At 38.9% G+C, this 27,037-nt stretch overlaps 1 protein-coding gene across 43 annotated transcripts in view; it reads left to right on the top strand.

Annotated features, from left to right (window-relative positions):
• The window catches only part of ANK2 (ankyrin 2), a 602,743-nt gene that overhangs the window by 529,562 nt on the left and 46,144 nt on the right, over positions 1 to 27,037 (top strand). For 24 of the 43 annotated variants that reach the window (XM_075929766.1, XM_075929759.1, XM_075929765.1 and 21 more), the window contains 5 exons: positions 537 to 681; positions 6,343 to 6,445; positions 7,129 to 7,232; positions 13,863 to 13,898; positions 24,778 to 25,002. In XM_075929766.1, the coding sequence (XP_075785881.1) occupies positions 537 to 681; positions 6,343 to 6,445; positions 7,129 to 7,232; positions 13,863 to 13,898; positions 24,778 to 25,002 (613 nt within the window). Of the gene's footprint in view, positions 1 to 536; positions 682 to 6,342; positions 6,446 to 7,128; positions 7,233 to 13,862; positions 13,899 to 24,777; positions 25,003 to 26,691; positions 26,791 to 27,037 lie in introns of all 43 variants that reach the window. The other 19 variants (XM_075929772.1, XM_075929789.1, XM_075929785.1 and 16 more) reach the window with 2 other exon arrangements.

The following is a 27,037-nucleotide window of genomic DNA, read 5'->3' on the forward strand; positions in this document are numbered from 1 at the left end:
TTTAACATGAATGACAGTTCAGAGGATTCCCTTTCAAGTGCAGATGCAAAAGGTCTTTGTAGCAGAATGCAGGTGGTTAAGTCATTGAGAGAGTGTCCTTTCTGGTTAAAATGGCAAGAAACTGTTTTTTCTTTCTGATCTTGTCTGATATCTGTTTTGTGGGCATTAATCATTTGGCGAAGTGTCTGAGATGTTTGTCCAATGTACATAGCAGACGTGTCCATAGCAGATGGACACGTCCATAGAGATGTTTGTCCAATGTACATAGCAGACGTGTACATAGCAGAAAGTGTCCGTCTGTCATTCACTATAAAAACTGATTTGCTAGCTCATCTTGGGTTTGATTTGTTTTTTATCCTGCTTGGTGTGCCCGGTTTGTCAGCGCATATTAATTGCTCGGGATTTGCAGTGCTTTGTGGTTAGGAATTACCTACCAGTTATTTGTGGCATCCAGCTGACATGCTACCCTAACCTGTAATTATGGTGAGATTTGAGTTTACTGGTCTCTTTGGATTGTGTCTGTGTTTTGTTTCAAGGTGATGACACTATGACCGGAGATGGAGGAGAATACCTTAGGCCAGAGGACCTGAAAGAACTAGGTGATGACTCTTTGCCCAGCAGCCAGTTCCTAGATGGTATGAACTACCTGAGATACAGCTTGGAAGGAGGCCGATCTGACAGGTAGCTTACCTTAAAATTATATGCTTGCATGATGATTTAAAGCATAATTTTGTTGAATAGTTAAGCTCTGTTATCATAATGTCCTTCAGCCAAAACAGCCGTGTGATACACCTATTCCCTCTTATTTCTATAATGATTGTCACTTCTGAGAAGAAAGCTATAGTCAAAAGAAAAGTCAGGGGACGAAAACTATCAGAAACAAAATACATTTGGTACTGGGGAAAAAAGAATTTGCAACTGGGGATGACCTAATTCTCCTCTACACTAATACTGTACATGGTCCTAATATCCCCAAGGTTTTCAGGAAAAGTCTGTGCATGATTCATGATGGGAGGATAATCAAGGGTATGGCTTGAGAAATGAGGGCAGGGTACCATCCTTCCTTATTGAAGCCACACCAAGTAGGAGTGATACTGGCTATGTGGTCACAGAATTAGCCTAACCTGTATTTGGCCCAGAGAAGATGACTTGGAGTCAGAGGATGATTGGCGAAGGTATTTTAGTGATTTGGAAGGATGCTCCTTTCTAGCTTTTGTTATCAACCAGAGTACAGAAAGAGAAATCTCACTAGGGCTATCTTGCATAGCTGGATTTTGTAGCTTGTGGCATTAGTGCTAAGGGAAGTATAGTACTATTATGTTGTAAAGCCAAAGAGCAATAGCTCTTTACACTTTGAAAAAAGTTGTATTTGAAACTGAGATCAAGTCATTGTAATCTACATTACAATACAGGGCTCAGTTGTGCAACTTTGGTATTTTAACTAATGAGCATAAATGCATAATTGGGACCTCAAATTAACAGATAGTCACATTTCTGATTTAGAATTAAGTGCTGAAAGGAGGAAATAGGTGTCCTAGATTAGCATTCATATTTGAGAATGACATTGTCTAATATAAATTGCTCGTCATTTTCAAATCTAGTGCATTCAAAGGTGGTATTTCTTAAATAATGTCTGTGTCAAGCAAGTCACACCTCTCTCCAATGTAGTTTTTATTCCAGCAGCAAATAGGATCTGATCCAGAGCCTAGTGAAATCACTAGTCATCTTGATTGACTTCAATGGGTTTAGGATCTCTCTTGGAACTAAAGATGCCAGGAAATGACTCAGATTGTATCCTAGGCTATCTAAACCCCTAAGCATTTAGACCTGCCAAACTTGGAGACTTTCCTGTTCCAGTATATCCAATGAATCTTACAACACAGTGGCTTAAAAAAAGTCAAAAGTTTTACTAATAATATACTGCTCTGCTGGTGGTGATATATTTTTTTGTATTGAATTATATAAGACTGCTCACATAGGTTAATGCTGGACTAGATTCAGTTCTCATTTATATCAGTGTATATCTTGAGTACATGCATAGATTTCAGTGGATTTAACACTAATAGAGTTGAGATAAAAATCTGGCCCACTGTTTGCAGTATAAAAAATATTTCCATGTCCTGTATCCAATCTGTTTGAACTGAAATGCAGTACAAGGACATCCAGGAAGAAGAATCAAATAAAAATGTGCATTTTCCCAGTTTCATCTTTCCACTCTGCTTACACTACTGCAGTGAGATTATATTCATGAAAATTACTACTAAAGCTGCCTAAATAAAATTGCTCTGCTGTACTACCTGAATCCGAGACAATGCAATGCAGATTTCATTTTTTTGTTGTAACAAATGCAGCACGGTATATCATTTAAGCAGCTGATTTTCATGTATTATTATTATCCATTTAGTATTATATTTTAAAACCTTATATTTTTCTTTTGTAACTGTATTCCCTTTTTATTATTTCTCTCTCCTCATCATTCTTTCTAATATGCTTTCATTAGCACTATGCCCAGGTAGGTATTACACAGCATGTGTCTTCCCTAGCACACTTTTACAGCACCAATCATTATTCATCCATTTTGCAGGCCTGCTGATGGATCTAAGGAGGCTTCTGTACTTGAGTTATTGTTTTCCCTGGGCCAAATGAATGACATTGCTATTGGGGTTAGTTTTATTCTCAGACAAGAGAAATGACCTGGTACATATTGACAGATAGCTCAAGTAGATTCAAGAAAGGCTCAGGTCTGAGATGCGAAGTATGACCTCCATTCCTCAACTTAACTCAAACATATCTGCCATGTCAGACATGTCCATATGTGGGGACCTATTAAAGAACGTTTCCAAGGCTAGTTTATATAAAGTTGCAGGGGACTAGAGTAATTTTCACAGAGAGTTTAGGCAACAGAAAACATGTTGTATTTCCCACACCAGATGTCACAAGTATTAGTCATTAGTAGTTTCTAATACTACAATTATCCTCTCAATCTGTCAGTAACGGGATGAGTGGAGTCTCAGGGAGCCAGTGCATCCTGCAGTGGTGAATTTGGCAGCATTATCTGAACCATGCATGGAGACAGTCCAGATTAATAGATTTCCTAGAGTATGCCTTTTATTTAGTGGAACTTTGTGACAATATTCCTAAAAGCCTATCAAAAATAATTATTAGTGTATGTATCTTTTAATCAGCTTTGTTCAACACCACTACCTGTTAATAGTGAGGTGCTGGTTCCTATAAGCCCCCTGATATCTAGGTTTTTACCACTTAGTATATAAGTATACACCACTCAGCCCCAGATGCTTTAGCAATGAGGTTGTTCCTTATGTATTTAACTGATATAGCCCATAGAAAGTGAGCAATGCCATTTCAGTATTTGTCTTAAAACAAATATGTAAGGGGAATACTTCTGATTCATCACATACCTCCATCACCTTTGTAAAACTACCATGTCTCTTGGTAATGTCCATACCCTCAGTGTACTGGGCATGTATTTATGAACATATACCATTCACTGGGCATGTTGTGGGCAAACCATAGTGGCTGTAAGTTGTAATGTCTCATACCCATAGGACATAGAGGACCTAAACCCTGCAGGGTATGTCTGCACTGTATCTAGGAGCCTCCCAGCCCAGGTAGAGAGATTTACACAAGTGGAGCTTGGACAAATGCCTTAAAAACAGAGTAGGCATTGCAGCTCCAGGGGAGATTCAGATTAGCCTCCCAAGCTAAGACATGGGTTGGAAGAGTTTGAGTGCTCAAGCTGCCTCCTGAGTGGCAATGTTTATGTTGTTTAGCATGCTAGTTTGAAGCCCTTTAGCAGGAAGTCTGTCTACCCGGGCTGGGATGCTAGATCCAAGCTGCAGCCTAGACATATCCTTGGAGACCAGCAGTAAAGCCTGGTACAGTACATGTTTCCTTTTGTTCAGTAGTGGTCTGGTGAAATCTTACATTAGCTGAACAGCAGGACCTGTGACATGGATGGCAATCCCTTTGCAGCACTGCATGGCACTGTACATCTGCTCTGAATGTTTCAAGCCTTAACACAAATAAAGGATAGCGGTGAAAAATGGGGTCTGCTACTGATGTGTAATTTCTGATGTAATTTCTGATTAATTGAATTAATAATGTTATGGAAAGCAAAATGTAAAACTACAAACTATCTGCCAAAGTAATGCACACGTATTCAAAATGACCTACAACCAAAGCTTTTATTTAAAGCACATTATGTATGGACTAAAATGCATGAGGTGAAATCCCAGCTCCAATGAAGTCAGTGGTGTTTTGCCATTGCCACTGCTTTCAGTGGAATCAGAATTTCATCTGTGAAGTATATAATATATACAAAAAGTCATACATCATCCTTATTCAGTTCGGTTTGCCCACTCACCAGGGGTGAGTAGTACTTAATGTACAAGTGAAATATTGGTAGGTTTTTCACCATCATTATCCTGGTTAGAGTAGGTGAGAAGGTTTTCTGCACTAATTTTTAGGGCAGTTTTCCAAGGTGGATATTCATATAATAGTCACATCTTTGTTATGATCAATTTTGTACAGTCCATTTAATATGGTAGAAAGGCAAAGGAAGAGCTTTGATAGCTCTTTTAACTTTATGTATCTCTAATGTAACTATTATACCATGTATTGGATTATGTAATTATACACACTGGCATTGAACTGGATCTCTTGGGTCAATATTTGTGTCTGACTTCAAATAGGTTTACGTTCAATAGTATTTCAATTTAATGTATAAAATGTATGCTTAATATTTAAAATGGTAGTCAAAAAATAATTATCCCATTTTAAACCCACAAAAATATTGAATTCTTATGAGGACATCCACAGTTAGAGTAAAGCTCTGATTGAGAGAGAAAAAAATTAACTGCTAAACTACCAGGAGTAAATTAATCAACCTTCCCATATGATCATGTTATTTCAAAACTGTCCATTAGGAGGTTTCTTCCAGTTTCCTCTGAAGCATTTGGTACTAGCCATTGTCAGAAAGTTTACTTTGTTCAGTTGCTCTCTGGTCTGATGCTGTTTGGCACCTCCAGAGTTCTAATGTTTCTATGTTATTTTGGACAGTAGCCATGTAATCCATTAGAACGTAAATAGTTCCTAAACTTACTTATAATGTGTCCTCAGCTGCATAAAATAATAAGTACACCTACATAAGTATAAAGGGTTACCTGTAACATATAAAGAGGTCTGAGTTGTTGATTATTTTTGGGAAAAAAATGTGTATTTATTTATTTTAATATTTAAAGGGCAAAAATAATAATTCTCTGTGGCAGAAACCCCATCTTAGCTTGATATATCTTGTGTGCTTGGGTATCTTTGTTTTGCTTTTGTAGATTTTGCTTTGAGCTAGCAGATATTGCAATTAAGTTTTGAGCCTGGTGCTTGTAAGCAGCTCATTATTGCCTTGTACTTCCCATTGCTACAGCAATTGGTTTCTGTAGTGTTGTGTGTACGTGCAAAGGAACCTGCGCTCACATGTTGGATTGCTGTTTTAGAGATGCTGCAGGCATGCAGAAGGCACTCAGTTCTACACAGGAAGCATGTGGCTGGCCACAGGTCACCTTGCTGTGTACCTTCCAGGGGGCAAAACCAAATGAGTCTGAATACTGTCAGAGGGACTCATTCCAGCTTCTTGTCAGATATTTGCATCTATTCTTTTCCTAGACAGTTCACTTATATTATGGTGCAGGGAAGATAATTTTCTTAAAGAGCCTCAGCAGACATTCCTGTTTAGTATAAAGGATGCAATTAAGCCACTTAGCTAATTTAAAGTTCCTAAATTAACTTAAATATAAGTTAAGTTATATTAACAGGGGGAGGGATAGCTCAGTGGTTTGAGCATTGACCTGCTAAACCCAGGGTTGTGAATTTAATCCTTGAGGGGGCCAATTAGGGATCTGGGGCAAATCTGTCAGGGATGGTACTTGCTCCTGCCATGAGGGCGGGGAACTGGACTCAATGACCTCTCAAGGTCCCTTCCAGTTCTATGAGATATGTATGTATGTATATGTATATCTCCATATAAAGCATTGGTGGATAGAAAATAAAATAGATCATGACGTAGTTTAATCTCTTGGGTTCTCCTTTGAATGAAATGAGAGAAGTCAGGCAAAATACTGGTTCAGTTCTGAATCAGAAAGTTAGCATAACATAGAGACCCTCCCAAGATTTTATTTTTTCCCATGGCTATTTTATACTCCCCCTGGAAGTTGCATTATATTTGCTAATAGCACGCTTTTTTCACTCCTCTGCTTGGTCAACCATCCCATTTTCACAATACCTTCTCTACTGCTGATAAATTGCCATGGCATCCTGCCTACCTACCAGCCTGCGATCCTTCAGTTCAGACAGGTCCCACACGTTGAGCCATGCCTCCTACATGAGGGACAGTGCCATGATCGATGATACGGTCATAATACCCAGCCACCAGGTAAGAGCTTTCCCTTTATCTCATTGATCAATTGTACAATAAGCATGTACTTTAAATATTCCGTTTTGGAAACATGAAAAGGAATCACTCTATAGATGCTGTTAACTATGTGATGTATGTGTGCTGCCATGTGAATTATACCATGAATGTGTCTAATTTCAAATGACTATTAAATTAACTAGCTTCTTATTTAATACTATATTTTGCACTAGCCAGAAATGTGTGAATATATCTCAGAATGTGTCTTTATAATGCTTTCTATTGTATCTGATTTTTGAGCAACATTAATAGGCACTGGCTCAAATATTCAGTTGCTATAAATAAAATCAAAGGAGTTTTACTGATCTATATGAGCTGTGGAGCTGGTTCACTATTCAGAGAGGATTTTTGAAGAAACTGTGAAGTGAGTTAAAGAGCTGTCAATCTGGTAACTCCCAGTATTCCTGTTCAGTGGGGCCAGTAATATTTGTGGTTGCTTTGAAAAAGCACAAGGTATTTCAATAAGATGCTTGTAATATTTTGATGTTGTTATTACTTATTTTTAGTTGTTGCCTTTTTTAAAGTTTTCATCATTTTCAGCCCTGCTATGCAAAAATAATTCTTACTTATGGTTTGTTTGGCTCATTTCTTTTTAAATATGAAAATACAAATTAAAGGCTTGTTTGGTTTTTTTGCATGCCCAGGTATCAACTCTGGCCAAGGAAGCCGAAAGGAATTCATATCGCTTAAGCTGGGGCACTGAAAACTTAGACAACGTGGCTCTTTCTTCCAGCCCTATTCATTCAGGGTGAGTATCTTAATCCACTGATTTGTACTGTGACAGAGAAAGAGTGAAAATAACTGAGGTCCCAGCTGCTTCAGCTAATGCTTAACTTGGAGTTTGTTTTTACTTCATTGCAGCCTAGTATTTAAAATAACTTGTTATAACCATTCAAATTCAGTCAGTCAGAAGAATATGAATATGAGCCTGGTCCATTGACCAATGAATTAATTTTCATTGACTTCAGAAGCTTTGAATCAGGCTTTATATGAGGGATTTTGACCAATTACTATTGATACCCTCCCCCCAAAATCTTGGGTTTAATGGAGAGAAAAAGCATATCATGCCTCTCTTAGTTACTTTAATAATGGAGAACCAGGGCCTGGTTCAGCCATATGATGAGCCCCATTTGTGACGTCGTTTGACATCAGTGGGAGCTGGGCAACCTTGATCCCACAGCATCTCCCTTGACCGAATGAAATTGCAAGGGAGTGAGTGAAGGGAGGCTAAGTAAACTGTGCAAGGGCTTTTTGCAATTATAAAAAATTATACCCTAAAACAGCAATATGTAGTGAAAGATGTGAAAAAAAATCACCAGTGCTACAACCATAATCTTCAAAGTCTGTTTCTTCTAATGAAGATGATCTTTCTAATAAATAAAGTGAATAGTGGTTGTGTGATGCCAACATGAAGTTATGTTTATTGCTAATCAATGAATGTTCTCCAGTTAATGTTCAAGCAGCCTTATGAATGTTTTAGTTTACACATTCCTGACCAGTTGCCTTCAGCTATCTCTACAACTGGATTACTTGTTGTTATCGTTTCCTTTTTAGCTCTAGTTTGGTGAAATGTGACCATGCCTGGTCAAATCAGTGTTTATAAATGTTATCCTTTATGGGGGAAAAAATTGTGGGATTGTTTGCTTATTTGTATTTTGGGATAAAAAATAAGTAACTCTGAATACTTGTATCTGGAGAGTGTGTGTGTCAAGGTTTATATTTTAAAATAATAACTCTACTAATTGGTGCCAAATAAGTACAGTTCTTTTTTCCAGAGGGCGTATATTAGTTTTCACTACACTCTACTTGGACTGTCCAATGATTGTAGGTCATAAGTTATTTATTTTTTATAAGAGTGATTTCATATTCTCTGTAGCTTGATCATTTCACATTTTCATTTAAAGATTAATAATAGATTCCTTAGATATTTTATGTGACCAAGTTTGAGTTCCAGGTTCAAGCAATTACAAATAATAGAAGCAACTGCTTCTATAAAATCATGAGGGAAATAATCATATTTAACAAAAGACAGAGGGAATGTTTGGTATTACTATTCTGGTTTTGAATTTAAAATGTTAATATACCAATAAAATACTCAAAGATGCTTCTACGACCAGAATCAACCCTTGAAAAAAGTTCTGTGAAAATGTATTCTTACCTTCCATTGACTTATCAGAAGCATTACCTTATCTTCTGTATGTTAAATGGAAACACTGGATTAAATCATAGTGTTTAAAAAATGAAGTAAATTTGAAACTCTACTATACTTTTCTCTAGTAATGTTTGTTTAATTATTGCATGTTACTTTGTTGGAACATTAAAAATACATTTAGCATTTACATTATTTTCCCACTACCCTGAAGTCATTATCAGACTCTCGTGAGCTATCATGATGCTACAATATATAGTTTTCAAATACTACAGAGTTATGTTTAAATCACTAAAGAAAACTTTTTGTTTGACATTGTAAAGGTGTTTTGTAAGCATTGACTGTGGTTGTTTAAAGCCTGAGGCTTTGTTCCAAGATACCACAAGAAGAAAGACAAAACACTGGAAATGTGGTTTGACTAGGCTATAACCTTGTCCAATGCAGATTATTCCTCCTTTGTAATCTATTCTCCTTCCCCTCCCTCCCTTCTATATTGTTAACATGGCTTCAAGTGCTGGGACGTTACCACTCTCCTCTCTTATGAGGATTAAGGGGGTGCAGAGAGAGGTTAACTTCTTGTTAAGGGCATATCTACACTGCAGTGTTATTTCAAAATGACTCATGCTATTTTGAAATAACAGAGTGCACATCTATACAGCAATAATTTTGAAATAACAGGCTTCTCAATCTGACTTCTATAAGCCTCATTTCACAAAGAGTAAGGGAAATAGAAGGAAGAGTGTTCTTCCTTCGACTTCTTGCTGTTCAGACAGCATCGAAAGCCAAGTTAAGGTACTTCAACTTCAGCTATGCAATTAATTCAACTTTAGACTGAAGTGTAGATGTATCCTAAGAGACCCATTGTAGTTTACCAGGAAATTGGACCCCTATTGACAAACATTTTCACTGGATACCTTTCAAGTTGTGATGATCTGAATCTTAAAACTTAGCCTACCCACCACATCCCTGGGCTGCAGTGAGGAAAACAAAAACAAAAAACCCCAAAACACCCTCCCACAAAAAAGCCCACCCTCCATAATTCCACCTGTCTCACTTCCCAGACTAATGCTTCTGAATTCTGAAAAGGTGATTGGAAGGCAGCCCACACAGTCCTAAAAAACCCCCAGCTGCAGGCAGGGTGTAGAATGGTACACAGGAGTCAATAAGTTTACATTGTAGCCAGTATAGCAAGTCTGTCTAGCCAGCTCTCCTCAAAATGAGAGGCTCAGAGCTCAAAAAAAGGAGAGGAAAAGGAGTGCGGGGAATCAGTTAAAGAGCAAAAGATTTTTTCCCCTGCTGGCCCATATAAAGCATCTCACAACTTAGGCTGTGGCAGTTGGGTGTGTATTTTAACCCTATCTGTCTTTTTATAGGCTCATTAATGATATGAGCGAAGAACAATAAAAGAAAGGTTAGATATTCTGGAAACAAGAAAACTCCCTCCTCCTATGGAAGCTGACTCCCCAGTAGTGTGCAATAATTTAGTATAGAACATTACCCTCATATTTTGCTTTATTGGAAATGCCAGAGAATATTCTTTTTTTTTTTTTTATCCTGTCTATGTGTTATGGAAGACAAAGGTTTTGGCCAGATCTCTCTCAACAGTTTTCATCATACATCTTACACTGACTTTGTAATCTCATTGTGAAGGGGCACAATGTTTTCATTGGGTTGGAAAGTAAAACACTGAATTTGAAGAGCGCTTTCCATTTGAAGTTTTTGGGTATTGCTGGGCAATAGCACATTCTTATATATTTTTAAATCTATCAGGTGTGGTTTGTAACATTGAATGCAACTTGTATGGTTTGAATGGTACAGTACATATGCAAATTTGTTACTTTGTATGTGTTTTGGTGACATGCAAGCAACTTCAGATTCCATTAACTCTTCCGAATAATGTGACTACCAGAAATTTTCACTATAAATGTGTATTTAATAGTTCTTCAAGTGCTTGCTCATATCCATTCAGTGTTGGTGTGTAGGCTCTTCACATGCACTCGTGCTGGATGATTTTCCCGTAGCAGTAACCACAGGGGAGCTGGAATAGCGGCACATGCCACACTGTACAGGATACATCCGGTCCTCTCCACCCTCAGTTCCTCCTTGCTGTCAGTGATGGTGCTTGGAACCTGCTCTCCTCAGCATTAGCTGTCATGCCTTTTCTAGTTGTTGGTCTCTTTTTTTCCCTATTAATAGTTCCCATTGTTAGTCAAACTTAAAAAACAACGATTAATGATTAATGATTAGTGATTAATGATTAGGGGTTGGAACGGGTCCCATATGAGGAGAGGCTAAAGAGACTGGGACTTTTCAGTTTAGAAGAGAGGAGACTGAGGGGGGATATGATAGAGGTCTATAAAATCATGAGTGGTGTGGAGAAGGCGGATAAAGAAAAGTTATTTATTAGTTCCCATAATAGAAGAACTAGAGGACACCAAATGAAATTAATGGGTAGCAGGTTTAAAACTAATAAAAGGAAGTTCTTCTTCACACAGCGTGTTGTCAACCTGTGGAACTCCTTGCCAGAGGAGGCGGTGAAGGCTAGGACTATAATAGAGTTTAAAGAGAAGCTGGATAAATTCATGGAGGTTAGGTCCATAAAAGGCTATTAGCCAGGGGATAAAATGGTGTCCTTGGCCTCTGTCAGAGGCTGGAGAGGGATGGCAGGAGACAAATCGCTTGATCATTGTCTTTGGTCAACCCTCTCTGGGGCACCTGGTGCTGGCCACTGTCGGTAGACAGGATACTGGGCTAGATGGACCTTTGGTCTGACCCAGTACGGCCGTTCTTATGTTCTCATGTTCTTATAACGAATAGTCTGGTAGCATTTTAAAGACTAACAAAATATGTAGATGGTTTATTGTTACCAGTTACCTAGATTGTGCAGGTTCCATAGGGACGTAGCTTCAGGTTGAGGCATGCCCCATTCCACAGACTTCAAGTCGTATTGCAGTTGCAACTGGGCCCATGCAAGTGAGTGACCACCACTGACTATTTGCAGTACTTAGGAGAGGCATGTATTAGTGATAAGTACTACATTTGAAAATCTTTTAGCCTGGGACCAAAAAGGAGGGGGCCATTCATCTCAAGGCTTTCCTAATGGAATCTGCATTAGCTCCAGTGCGCAAACACTAGGACTCGACACTGAGTACAAGCGTATTGGTGAGCAGTGCTCTGCTGGCGCTGTTGGCCTCCTGGCACACAAGATGACGGTCAGATTCCTGAGGGGTCTTGAGTGGCCCTTACCTCTTATATAACCTCCTGTCCTCAATGGGACCTTAATCTGGTCCTCTCCAGGCTGACTAGACTACCCTTCGATCCCATGGTCGTGTGCTCCCTTCTGCATCTGTCCTGGAAGGTGGCCTTACTGATGGTAATTATGTTGGCTAGGAGGGTCTATAGAGTTGCGTGCCTTGACTTCAGAGCCCCTGTACATTGTCTTCTTTAAAGACAAATTCTGCCTGTGACCATACTTCAACTTCCTTCAAAGGTGTTTTCAGCCTTCCAAATAGGTCAGGGCATCTGCGCGCCCTGCACGTTCACAGGGCCCTCGCTTTCCACATTGACAGAACAAAACGATTCTATAAGTCACCCGAGCTCTTTGTTACATATGCTGAGAGGATGAAGGGGTTCCCAGTATTCACACAACGGATTGCCTATTGGGTAACCCCATGCATTCGACAACCGATGGGTGCCAAGACCCACTCAGTACTCTGCGACCTTTCTTGCCAGTGTTGCAATCGTGGACATTTGTAAGGCTGCAACTTGGTCCTTTGGGCACACCTTTGCCATGCACTGTGTCCTGATGCAACAAGCTCAAGAGGATGCTGCCTTTGGAAGAGCTGTCAGTGAACTCCTCCCACCTCCACAGATGTTGCTTGGACCCTACATTGTATGGACCTGAACAAGCACTCAAAAAAGAAAAGACAGTTACCTGTTTCCGTAACTGGTCTTCTTTGAGATGTGTTGCCCATGTCCATTCAACATCCCGTCCTCCTTCTCCTCTGTTGAAGTTCTTTAGCAAGAAGGAAATGAAAGTAAAGGGAGACATGTGTGCGCCACTCCAGGAGGAGCCTAAGTCGGTTCCCCTACTGGAATTGCTAAGGGAAAATCTTCTGACACCAGTGCATGTGGTTACCTCACACACCTATGTTGAATGGAACATGAGCAACACTTCTTGAAGAACACCAATATATAGGTACATATATATTAAATAGACTGTATGAAAATAGAACACCAATAAATATGTACATATATATTAAATAGTATGACAACGGAAGTCTGATTGATTAAAAAAACAATCCATATGCATGTGTATCTAGTAAAGCTACACAGGTGCGGTTGTGTTCATGAGTTTACCTTCCTAGAAATCATTACTTCCATTAGTGGGACTGAAACACAACAGAAAATCAGCAGCTGAAATTGACAAATAATTAGAGTTATTATTCTTAGCTGCCTAGCTTCAAAAAAGGAGATTGGATCATTGCTAACAAGGTAAATGAAATAAAAAGTGTTGTATTTTGAATCCCTTACATCGTTTTTCCTAGTGTGATATTCATTTCCCAGAAATGGTTGTGAAACAGGACCTGGCAGGTAGCAGCTTGAGAGTCTTTCTAAATGTACAAAATTAAATGATACCAGAATACTTTTACTAAATACTGGTGCTTTAAAAAAAATTCAGGTGTGTTTCCTTATGGCCAAAGTTCTGCTGATTTCAAAAGAAGGAAATAATGCTGGAGTCATCCATAATAAGAAAATGTCAGAAAAGTGACCATATAATGTATTATCGGGAACATAAATAGTTAGAATAATAAGAAAAAAAATGCAGGGTTACACGTTATGATGTGGGTCCAATTTTCAAGTATGAATACCTGAACAAGACCACAGTATCTTACTTTGGTTTAAGATAATTATTTAGGAGTCCAAATCCCAATTTAGGTATGTGAGTACTAACCTGAACACACCAATTCAGAGCTGGGATTAAGGCACACGTGGAGAGGATCTGATGACATCCCAAATCATTCTAATGTTGCTGTTGTTGTAACCCATGATGTTTGTTTATGCTTATTTTCCACGCTCCCTTTTATTCTCTCCTCATTTACAAGGTGTGAGTGTATATACAGTATATATATACTTAGTTATATCTTTAAGTAAAAAACCTCTTCTGTTTTCTTCTTATATTTCACTTAATCCATTCTTTTTTATGCTAAATGATCTATTCTGTTGCAGCCACTCCTCTCCATGTCTTGATCATGACAACAGCAGGTGAACGTCTGCATAATTCTATTAATATGTTGCTTTTTTCCTCCCCCTTCCTTTTTCATCCTTCTCCTTATTTACCTCACTTCAGGATGCTTTAGTGTGCTTGTACTATATGGTGCCGGGGGGGGGGGGGGGGATGTCTTCCCACCCTGGGGATGGCAGTTAAACACAGTCCTATTTTTCCCACCATAAAACGTGTCCCTTTTCTCCCAACTGCATTACTCCCAAGAAAAATGCTTGATACATTGTAGGCCCATGGGGTATGTCTACACCAGGAAATTATTTCAAAATAACTTATTTTGAAATAATAACTCCCAAAATAACTATTTTGAAATAAGATTATTCCCCCAGGAATACAGGAGTACAGGTTCGAAATAACAAACTTAATAGTGTGGATACTCTCATTATTTCAAAATGGGGGGGGCGGTATTTTGAAATAACTCCTAGTGTAGACTATGGATGTAAGCGACTAGTCGACTATCCAATAAGCATAAACTTATGGATATTCGAGTAGTCACTCGACTAGTCACTTCATGCCCCCCCTTACTGCCTCTGTCAGCTCTTACAAGCCAGTTCCCCCCAGCACCGTCTCCGCAGGGAGCAGGGGAGGCAGAGGCTCTCACTATCCCGCTGCCCTCTCCCTTTGAAATGTACAAGAGCTGTGTCCTGAATTGGCTGATAATTATGGATTTTTTGCCTAAGTCATCTTTTTACAAAGACTGTTGTTACAAGAGTTGCTTTGTGGCAAGTGCGCCTTTTTTAGGAGGAGGGCTGCAGCCACATGCATCAGGATACTGCTTGCTCCTCCCCTGCCCCTTATGATCAGCGAGTGAGTGCAGAGTACACAACTTGCGTGCATTCCTCTCTCTCGCAACTGGTGAGGGGAGGGAGTGGAGAAGTGACACAAGCTATCTACTTGCCCTTCGCTCCCTGATCATGAGGGGACAAGGAAGAAGAACAAACAGTGTCCGGTACATGCAGTTGTAGCCCCTCTCCCTTACCTCCAGAAATGGCGCCTATGCTTTGTGGACTAAAATCTGCCTAATATTCAACCCTATTGAAATCAGTGAGGTAGCAGCAGTATAATAAAAGGGTAAAATTGGTTCTATAGTCATAATTCAGTTTGATTTTATTGATTTAAACTGAATCCTTCATGCTGGTGCCAAGTGGCACACTATGCACTGAGCACAGCAAATGATGCAATCCCTACCTGAAGGAGATTATAATCTATTAATAAACTAGGACTGATATATTCATTGCAGATATGTTCCCATCATTTTTTTAAAATGTCACTGTCATGGCAGTTGAAAGATCTTTCAAATTCTCAGATGAATACATTGATTAGGAAAATAATTTAAAAAAAAATCAATTCACAAAATCATTTTTCAAGGACGAACATCCACAGTCTTGCTCCAGATTAGCATAATAAAACTATTATCATCAGTGAAGGGTGCATTACCGTAAGCAAATTACTGTTGTTTCCAGATGCCTTGCAGCTAGAGCCATGTTTTTTGTCCTCCCAGAGCATATTTTTCCACACTATATATAGCTCAGTTTGGGCCTAATTAACTGCTCATTGAAGAAACTGAAAAGCCTCTCATTGACTTCAGCAGGCATTGGAGTCTTTGAACTTGAACTTTGGATCTGTTTTCCTCTCAAGTTGTAAAATTGCTGAAGCACCCTGATAGAACTATTTGTTCTTTTTCCACACTCTGACTAACTCTGAATGCTGCTATCTCCTTATTTCCCTGTTTCTTATATTAGTTAAGATGACTTAGATAGATTTCCCAAGTGTGTCTATGGTGGATATAGTTCAGTGGTGATTGTTGTTATTGTTTGCTGCTATATGATGAGAAGCATGTGCCTTACTAACTCAATTGAATAATCCTATCTGAACTGAGTGTAAAATGAGGGAATACTGCTTTTGCATTTTCAGTTTTTATGTTAATTTTCACATTAACCAAAGCCTGCTTTAGAAAGACTATTCATGGAGCTGTGCTTGCATGGCTGTTCAAATGGTTCTACAGACAGAGATGTGCAGCTGAGTCCCAACAATCTGGGATTCATTGCTATCTGAAGAGACTGTAACTCTTTGCAAAGCCATTTACAAAACAATGACACTTAGTAAAGCACACAAAAAAGTCTACTCTTCTTCCAGATACAGACCTATCGATTCTTTATGTCCTTTTTATTTCTCTGCTGTAGTTTAAGAGGCCACAGAAGTAGAGTTAATTTACAGGTGATTGTCCTACCAAGAAAATCAGACCAGGAAATAACTTATGGCTTCTTTAGATAAAGGATTAACTTGCAGCAAAATGGACTGTGAATCTACTCTGCACTAGTCTGCCAGGCAGACACTGCTGATGCACACTATCAGTCTCTTACTGTGTTTTTACTCTCCCTGCTTTGAAACTGCTTTATTTGCACTATACAATGACCTCCCCCTAGGAAGTATATAAAAATATCCTTATGGCTTTCAGGCACCTCACATATCAACTCCTTCCATATATAGTTCTAGTCAGTTAGGACCTGCATAGTGTACAAAATTTAGTGATTCAGCCCCTGTGTAAGTGAGGGCAACTCCACTGATATCAATGGACTGAATTTGATTCATTAAATAGAGTGAACATTGGTTGGTCTCATCTGTAACCTTTCTTTCCAGACAGTATATCTCAGCCTCTTCCTGTGGAATACCCACAGTACATCATATTTCTTGAAGAGTGTTTGCTTTTTATCTTCCAATACCTACTAGAACTCTCCCTAAAGAAGAGAATTTCACTATCTTGCCCCGAAACTTCCTTTTCGCTCTGTTTTAGGCCATAACAAGCACTTGACATTTGCTTTCAAGCATGATCATAGAATCATAGAACTGGAAGGGACCTCGAGAGGTCATCGAGTCCAGCCCGCCGCCCTCAAGGCAGGACCAAGCTCCGTCTACACCATCCCTGACAGATGTCTATCTAACCTGTTCTTAAATATCTCCAGAGAGGGAGATTCCACCACCTCCCTTGGCAATTTATTCCAATATTTGACCACCCTGACAGTTAGGAATTTTTTCCTAATGTCCAATCTAAACCTCCCTTGCTGCACTTTAAGCCCATTACTCCTTGTCCTGTCCTCAGAAACCAAGAGGAACAAATTTTCTCCTTCCTCCTTGTGACACCCTTTTAGATATTTGAAAACCGCTATCATGTCCCCCCTTAATCTTCTTTTTTCCAAACTAAACAAGCCCAGTTCATGAAGCCTGGCTTCATAGGTCATGTTCTCTAAACCTTTAATCATTCTTGTCGCTCTTCTCTGTACCCTTTCCAATTTCTCCACATCTTTCTTGAAATGTGGCGCCCAGAACTGGACACAGTACTCCAGCTGAGGCCTAACTAGTGCAGAGTAGAGTGGCAGAATGACTTCACGAGTTTTGCTTACAACACACCTGTTGATACAACCTAGAATCATATTTGCTTTTTTTGCAACAGCATCACACTGTTGACTCTCATTCAACTTGTGGTCCACTACGGCCCCTAGATCCCTTTCTGCCATGCTCTTTCCTAGACAGTCGCTTCCCATCTTGCATGTATGGAACTGATTGTTCCTTCCTAAGTGGAGCACTTTGCATTTCTCTTTATTAAACTTCATCCTGTTTACCTCTGACCATTTCTTTAACTTGCTAAGGTCATTTTGAATTATGTCCCTATCCTCCAAAGAAGTTGCAACCCCACCCAGTTTGGTATCATCTGCAAACTTAATAAGCGTACTCTCTATCCCAATATCTACATCATTGATGAAGATATTGAACAGTACGGGTCCCAAAACAGACCCTTGCGGAACTCCACTTGTTATCCCTTTGCAGCAGGATTTAGCACCGTTAACAACTCTCTGACTACGGTTATCCAGCCAATTATGCACCCACCTTATCTTGGCCCTATCTAAGTTATATTTGCCTAGTTTATCAATAAGAATATCATGCGAGACCGTATCAAATGCCTTACTAAAGTCTAGGTATATGACATCCACCGCTTCTCCCTTATCCACAAGGCTTCTCCCTTATCCACAAGGCGTCCTAAACTTTACACTGGTTGGTCATAGAATCATAGAATACTAGAACTGGAAGGGACCTCGAGAGGTCATCGAGTCCAGTCTCATGCCCCCATGGCAGAACGAAAAACCGTCTAAACCATCCCTGATAGACATTTATCTAACCTACTCTTAAATATCTCCAGAGATGGGGATTCCACAACCTGCCTGGGTAATTTATTCCAGTGTTTAACTACCCTGACAGTTAGGAAGTTTTTCCTAATGTCCACCCTAAACCTCCCTTGCTGCAAGTTTCAACCCAGTGCTTCTTGTTCTATCCCCGGAGGCCAAGATGAACAAGTTTTCTCCCTCCTCCTTATGACACCCTTTTAGATACCTGAAAGCGGCTATCATGTCCCTGCTCAGTCTTCTCTTTTCTAAACTAAACAAACCCAATTCTTTCAGCCTTCCTCGATAGGTCATGTTCTCTAGACCTTTAATCATTCTTGTTGCTCTTTTCTGGACCCTCTCCAATTTCTCCTCATCTTTCTTGAAATGTGGTGCCCAGAACTGGACACAATACTCCAACTGAGGCCTAACCAGTACAGAGTAGAGCGGAAGAATGACTTCTCGTGTCTTGCTCACAACACACCTGTTAATGCATCCCAGAATTATGTTTGCTTTTTTTGCAACAGCATCACACTGCTGACTCTTATTCAGCTTGTGGTCCACTATAACCCCTAGATCCCTTTCTGCTGTACTCCTTCCTAGACAGTCGCTTCCCATTCTGTATGTGTGAAACTGATTGTTCCTTCCTAAGTGGAGCACTTTGCATTTGTCTTTATTAAACTTCATCCTGTTTACCTCAGACCATTTCTCCAATTTGTGCAGATCATTTTGAATTATGACCCTATCCTCCAGATTAGTCGCAACCCCTCCCAGCTTGGTATCATCTGCAAACTTAATAAGCGTACTTTCTATGCCAATATCTAAATAGTTGATGAAGATATTGAACAGGAGCTGGTCCCAAAACAGATCCCTGCAGAACCCCACTTGTTATACCTTTCCAGCAGGATTGTGAACCATTAATAACTACTCTCTGAGTACAGTTATCCAGCCAGTTATGCACCCACCTTATAGTAGCCCCATCTAAGTTGTATTTTCCTAGTTTATTGATAAGAATATCATGCGAGACATATCAAACACCTTACCAAAGTCTAGGTATACCACATCCACCACTTCTCCCTTATCCACAAGACTCGTTATCCTATCAAAGAAAGCTATCAGATTGGTTTGACATGATTTGTTCTTTATAAATCCATGCTGGCTGTTCCCTAACACCTTGCCACCTTCCAAGTGTTTACAGATGATTTCCTTAATTACTTGCTCCATTATCTTCCCTGCCATAGAAGTTAAACTAACTAGTCTCTAGTTTCCTGGATTGTTCTTATTTCCCTTTTTATAAATGGGCACTATATTTGCCCTTTTCCAGTCTTCTGGAAACTCTCCTGTCTCCCATGATTTTACAAAGATGATAGCTAGAGGCTCAGATACCTCCTCGATCAGCTCCTTGAGTATTCTAGGATGCATTTCATCAGGCCCTGGTGACTTGCAGGCATCTAACTTTTCAAGATGATTTTTAACTTGTTCTTTTTTTATTTTATCTTCTAAACCTCCCCCCTTCCCACTAGCATTCACTATTAGACATTCCTTCAGACTTCTCAGTGAAGACCGAAACAAAGACGTCATTAAGCATCTTTGTCATTTCCAAGTTTCCTGTTACTGTTTCTCCCTCCTCACTGACCAGTGGGCCTACCCTGTCCTTGGTCTTCCTCTTGCTTCTAATGTATTTATAAAAATTCTTCTTGTTTCCCTTTATTTCCGTAGCCAGTTTGAGCTTATTTTGTGCCTTTGCCTTTCTAATCTTGCCACTGCATTCCTGTGTTGTTTGCCTATATTCATTCTTTGTAATGAATTGTCCTACTTTCCTAAATAATTCATTCTTTGTCCTACTTTCCATTTTTTATAGGACTCCTTTTTTATTTTTAGATCATGCAAGATCTCGTGGTTCATCCAAGGTGGTCTTTTGCCATATTTTCTATCTTTCTGATGCAGCAGGATAGCTTGCTTTTGGGCCCTTAACAATGTCCCTTTGAAAAACTGCCAACTCTCCTCAGTTGTTTTTCCCCTCAGTCTTGATTCCCATGCGACCTTACCTATCAGCTCTCTGAGCTTACCAAAATCCGCTTTCCCGAAATCCATTGTCTCTATTTTGCTGTTCTCCCTTCTACCCTTCCTTAGAATTGTGAACTCTGTGATTTCATGATCACTTTCACCCAAGCTGCCTTCCACTTTCAAATTCTCAACTAGTTCCTCCCTATTTGCTAGGATCAAATCTAGAACAGTTTCCCCCCTAGTAGCTTTTTCAACCTTCTCAAATAAAAAGTTGTCTCCAATGCAGTCCAAGAACTTATTGGATAGTCTGTGCCCCGCTGTGTTATTTTCCCAGCATATATCTGGATAGCTGAAGTCCCCCATCACCACCAAATCTTGGGCTTTGGATGATATTGTTACTTGTTTAAAAAAAGCCTCATCCACTTCTTCCATCTGGGTAGGTGGCCTGTAGTAGACTCCTAGCATGACATCACCCTTGTTTTTAACCCCTTTTAGCCTAACCCAGAGACTCCCAACACTTCCATCTCCTATGTCCATCTCCACCTCACTCCAAATGTGTTCATTTTTAATATATAAGGCAACACCTCCTCCCTTTTTTCCCTGTCTATCCTTCCTGAGCAAGCTGTACCCTTCCATACAAACATTCCAATCGTGTGTATTATCCCACCAAGTTTCTGTGATGCCAACAAAAGACTCAGTAAACTTTAGGGTCCTCTCTTACCTTTGCTAACCTTCATTTCCAGCTTTTTCTTTAAAAACTTTCCAGAAAATGAAACATAATCAAAAGTTGTCCTTCCTTACCTCCAGGAAAGCTTACCTTCTTTAACACATGTATATTTTGACTTCACTGCGTTAACTCTTGAATTGCTGTCATCTTGAATGAGGACTCAATTAACGTTCAAATAGAACATCCTCTTCCTTTAAAACTTGGTGTGCAACAGAAATCTTCAACAATACAAAGAGATGTAAAGCTAGAAAATATTCATCCAGTCCATAAATATTGATATAGGTATGTTTCTTTGTGTTTTGTGTGCTCTAGTTTTAGTGATGCAAAAGAAGACATTTCCATCATTCACTTCAGAGACATCTTTCTGAAATAGTTAAAATCTATTATATTATTTGTATTAACTTGACATCATTCATTTTCGTCCCATTGCCCCAGTTGTACCTCCAATGCCATCCTAATACCTCTCCTTTTGGTGTTTTACAATCTTAAAATGAATATAGATGTCTATTATTTCTCCAGTATTCGTCAGTTTCTGTAAATTAGGTTATTTATTTTGACCTTTCCCCAGAAATCAGTCTCTCCAAATATCTTCTGACTTCCTTTTAATTTTACAGCATATTTATTGTACTGAATAGACATGGTCCGTCCCCCACTATGAAATTTAGGTTTGGATATGAATTTTGACCCAACTCCATTGAAACTTTCTATGTTTGGAATTGGGGTCCCATAGTGCAAAGACAGAGAGAGTGATTACAAAATATGGATCTTGCATTTGATCCAGATTTTGATACCACTTCCCATTTCAAAAATTAGATCTCCAGGCCATCTCTAATACTAGGTGTCCAGAACTGTGCATAATATTACTTACAAACATGCTGCAAAATACCAGTATAAATAAGAATGCTCAAAACCAGAGATATTAGCCCTGTTTCCAGCCTCACTTTTAGGACACTGATTTGGTGTCTAAAGAAATATACTTTTCCAGGGCTACTTCATAGGTATACAGACTGTCCGTTTCATGGGAGAGGGTTATCATTTCAGTTCACATCTCAACTTTTAGCTTATCTGAAAACTTTCACTCCTTAGAAAGCGTCAGTTAGAGAGTACCAGCTCTGAAAATAGCAGAGCCCAATATTGCAAGTGTAGCAGGGATTCCGTGATTGGGTTCTGTGCTACATTCATTAATAGGGATGGTTGAATTATTATTTATAGATACATTATCTACTTTGTAACTTGGTAGCAGCTGCAGCGTGCTCAGCAATGTTGGCGCACAATGTAAGATGAATTGCTTAGTTTCTAAGGAAAAGACTTTGCGAATAAAGAATTCCCCGAATGAAAGGAAAAAAATACTGACTCCATTATCATTTACGATTAGTTGACCATCTAGAGCACTTGTTGAATAATGAAAAAAAAATGAATTAATGATGATTTTACTTGAAGAAAAATGCCACAAATCATTCAGTAAATTAGTTTCACCAAATAAATTAACCTGCTCTAATAATAGTGGTAGCAGTTTCTGTAGTTGTTCACAATATTAATACCAGATTGTGAACTGCTTATGCTGTCTCAGAACTTAAGCTGTTGTTAAATGCATTTCTGAAGCATTCTTCAAGTCACTGAATCTTAGGCTGATCCTCAGAGGCAAAAGTCACATTTTTATCCATTCCATTACAAAGGTGACACAAAAACTGCATCCAGACAGGGACTTTGTTTTAACTTGGAAAGACAATCACATACTGTAACCCACACATCTTCTGGGTGTGGTGTGTTGTCCTACCTAGTGGCACTGAGATCACTTACAGAGAGAATAATGAGTTTGCTCTATAACCTTAGCTAATAGCCAGCTGCTTTTAGCTCATGTGGCAGAGGCTCATTCACTAAGCTTCAAAGGTCCCAGGTTCAGTTCTGCCTGTCGGCATTACAATATCATTTGAAAAATGGAGCAACTACTGTGCTTGAGTTCTCCTTTAATCCTTATTCATAATCACATGCAAATATGACTCTAAACTATAGAATGTATTAAGGTAGGTTGAGTCCTTTCTTCAAAAGTGAACCCTAAGGAATTAAAGCTATAAACACTTGTTCATTTTTGTTTTTTGTTAAAACCACAGAAACATCAGCCCCCTGACGAATGAGATAATGGTTGTACTCCATAGGGTATTACACTAAACAAAACCTAGAGGTATATGAATGGTGGTAGAATGGGAGACTGCATGTGTGGGAAGGAAGTCTCTTCATATGGCATCCGTGGTGCATGGCGTGCTTTAGATGGCAGGTTGTGGCTCCTTCCTCTCATTCATTTTTATGACTTGACTTGCACGGAGTGTTGGGTTTTCTGTTTTAACAGCATGTGGAATGAACTGTAAATGTTTTGATAATGAATGGATTCAAATATTTGTCACACCAAGTGACCCATGAGAGTGAAAAAAATCTGTATTTGTGTCTCATGTGGTAAGATTTTTTTTCTTGCAGGTTTCTCAGTGCAGATGTTAGCATTTGTATGAATCTCTGTGTGGTGACTAGTTCATTTCCTAAAAAGTAGGTCTGGTATTATGCTCACCTACTTTCCCCTATTCTCCGTGCAGCAAGCCAACCTCCTCCCCCAGAACAGTGGTGATCATAAATCTGAACAATATAAAATAGCCATTTTTTCTAGGGTTTTTGTTACATATCACAGAAATGCCCTTAATTAAGGTGCATTCCAGATAACAGGAAAACTATCAAAATAAGTGCATTGTCTGTTCATGACTGAACAAACAGAGCTTGTAAGAAGGCAAGAGAAAAAGATATAAAAGCAATGTATCTTGAGCCACAAGGGAGCTCCCTGCCACAGATGTCTTCTTGTCACTGTAGGACATCCTACAGGGACATATTAACATTGTGTATAGTAAGAGAGAAAAAGCAGAAATATAGAAATAAACCCACTACAGAATGGTTACCACCAGCTCAAAACTCCATAGTTTTCTGTAGTTATCTTATCCTCCTTTAACAGAGGCACATTGAAACAGTATTCTAATTGACAACAAATTCATCTCAAATTCAATTATTTGCCATTTTCTCTGTATAAGGATATAATTTAAATAGGAGAATCCTACTATATTTGCCTCTTTCCACTCTTATTTTTCCCTGTTCTGTTTTGTTTTTGGAAATGGTAAGGAGAAAGGTAGACATGTTAAATGTAGTAAGGAGTAGTGTTTAGCTTATTAAAAGTCAATATAGTCAGTTTTTCACAAAAGAGAATCGAAATCTTGATTATTTTTCTGCTATCTGGTCAGTTTGTTACAATATCATATTGTGAAAAGTTTTAAGAATGATAAACGTTAGAGAGAGAGAGAATGAGAGATTTATACTTGATATAAAGAGGCACAATTCCCAACAGCAGCTATAACTGCTTACTGCAGAACAAAATGTGGCTCATAATCTATGAATTACATAGTTTTAGGAGATTTAGTTGCATCAGACTACTAAAAATATACAGAATTAACAAAAAATCATATTGTTGCCCAGTAAGCCATTTTTCTTTAATAATATATTAAAATTGTATAACAAATATATGTGTCTTGTGCCCATCTTACTTTGCAATGACAGTCGTGGCAGAAATATTCCAGATAGCATTGGGAAAAATATACAGTGTGAAAAGTGTGTATATTCATGCATAAATTAGGAGTGTTTGGTCAGGATCCTATATTTATATATGGTATATTTCTACCATCAGTTGCATTGCAAAATAAGAGTGTTGCTATTAAAAGCTCTTAAGATAAATATTTCTAGTACAAGCCATTAGTGATGTTAGCATGAATTATTGCTACATTTAAAAAGGGGGATTGTTAACTGTACATACTGAGAAAGTGCCATAGGTATATAGTTTGTTACATTTTGAAAGAGAACCCTTTGGAACATAACTGGAGTGATTTTGCTTTGGCTGATACGCTTTCAAAAACATAGCTAATATTCATTTGTCGTTTTCAGCTTCCTGGTTAGCTTCATGGTGGATGCCCGTGGTGGTGCCATGCGAGGCTGCAGACACAATGGGCTAAGGATCATTATTCCTCCTCGGAAATGCACTGCTCCCACACGAGTAACCTGCCGATTGGTCAAGCGACATAGACTGGCCACCATGCCTCCAATGGTGGAAGGAGAAGGTCTGGCCAGCCGCTTGATTGAAGTTGGACCTTCTGGTGCTCAGTTTCTCGGGTAAGACTTTGTTTGACCTACATGAAAAATAATAGGTATATCTCCATTGTTTGGAAATTGCACTTGGGGTAGCCCCTGCTTCAACATTTAAATTGAAAAGGTTAACTTAGCATACTGTTTCAGATTGATCACAATATTATCGGCCCCCTAGTGCAAATCAGCAATTCACTTAGCTTGTATGCCTTTTCATTCGACAATACTGATGTTTTTTAACCACTAACACTAAGGTTTAGAGTGCTTCCTGGAATAAGTTTATTAATCAGTGCCATGCTATGAAAATGGAAATCAGTTTGCTATCAGAGGTAGGCAATTCATACTGTATTTAAATCACCCACAGTTAAGACATGAATAACACGTAGCACAGCACTGATATAAACTAAATTTGAAGCCTGCTACAGATAGAACACAAGTTAAAGCTCCTTACAGTAGAAACTTGTGTTTCGTCTATAGGCCTGCTGTCAATAATTTGGACCATCTGGAAAGCACAAGCCTTTGATTTTTCTGGGGTTAAAATTGCAAGTTCAAACAATAGGACATCTCAGGAATTCTCCAGCAGTTTATTTTGTCCTATATTGCAATACCCAATAGAAAGATCAGAACTGCAACTACTGCTGTGCTTGTTTTAGCAATATTCAGCTGAAACCAGCAGTTCTCTGCACTTTTGTTTTATTTTTTTTATCAGCTGCTCTCCTTATCAACTGGGGCATCCAAAAATGGATGATTGCAGGAACCCCTCCAATAGAGTGAAAAGTTTCAGTTGGAAACTGGTAAATGAAGTTAAGAAAAGCAACAGTTTAAATCCATTTTGAAACCATTCAATTGTATTTAAGTCCTGTCATGTAAAGATAGCCAGCAGAGCCACCTGCTGAAGTTATATCTGGAAGAACGGACTTGAGAAAAGAGTGGGAGATGATTTGATGTTTTTCAGAAACACTCTGAACAGAGTATGAGAGGAGAAAGTATCCAGACTTGTTTCCATTATTTTATTGATAGTGCAACAGGAAGAGTTATGAAACATTGGGAACATAAAGGCGAGTCCTCTTCCTTAACAAATGAGGTGCTCATAGGTTTCAGATGCATCAGAGAAGTTGCCTAACAAAATACTAATTTGACATTCTCTTCAAATCTAGTTCAATTCTTATAAAAAAAATCTAAAAGACAAGCAGAATACCTCTGCTGTCACATTATTTCTATAACCATCTTTTCCTCTTCCCCACATTCACACTAACATGCAGTACCTTTTATTTTTTTAAATAGTCCCTCCATCCGATGAGTAATCTCAATAAAAACTCATTTGAATAACACACACAGATATGTTAGAGTTTTTGTGTCACTCCTCATAGGTTTATCCCCTACTAATGGGCATTTTTCTGGGTGGCCTCCTGGCAGTGAAATCAGGTATTGTGCACTGTACCTGTTAACACAAATATTACTGTACTACACTGACACATCCATTCTAAGGGCCAGATTTTGCTCCCATTATGTTCAATGATAAAAATCCCATTGGCATTAATGGAAGCATTTCAGGATTTTCTGTCAGCAGTGGGGTACAGCGAGGGCAGAACCTTATTCAGTGTTTGGCCTAATTCCACTCTGTTGATCAGACAGTGGCACTGTGGTTCTGAAAAAAAACCCATACATAAAGTTTATTGATGTTCTTTCTTTCACTGCTGCTTTGGATGTACTCAGTAAACTTCATCTGCCTACGGCTCCTCCCCCACTTAATGAGGGAGAAAGCTTGGTCAGCCGAATCCTTCAGCTGGGGCCTCCTGGGACCAAATTTCTTGGGTAGGAGAGACTTAAAACAAATTGATGGATGCTGGCCTCCCCCATTCTTCTCCTCCCTCTGCAATATGATTTATTTTTTTATGTCATTGTGCCCATGACAGTGTCCCTTTCTATGATTTGAAATTTTGTATATCTGACCTTTAGTGGACCATTTTCCAACCCTTGTGGTATGTGGTTTTTGTTGTGGCGGTACGTTTATATCTTTTTTCTTAAAGTTTTGTGACCTTCATTTTTGTTTTAGCATGAG

Source organism: Pelodiscus sinensis, chromosome 5 (assembly GCF_049634645.1).
Source record: "Pelodiscus sinensis isolate JC-2024 chromosome 5, ASM4963464v1, whole genome shotgun sequence".
Taxonomy (NCBI): domain Eukaryota; kingdom Metazoa; phylum Chordata; order Testudines; family Trionychidae; genus Pelodiscus; species Pelodiscus sinensis.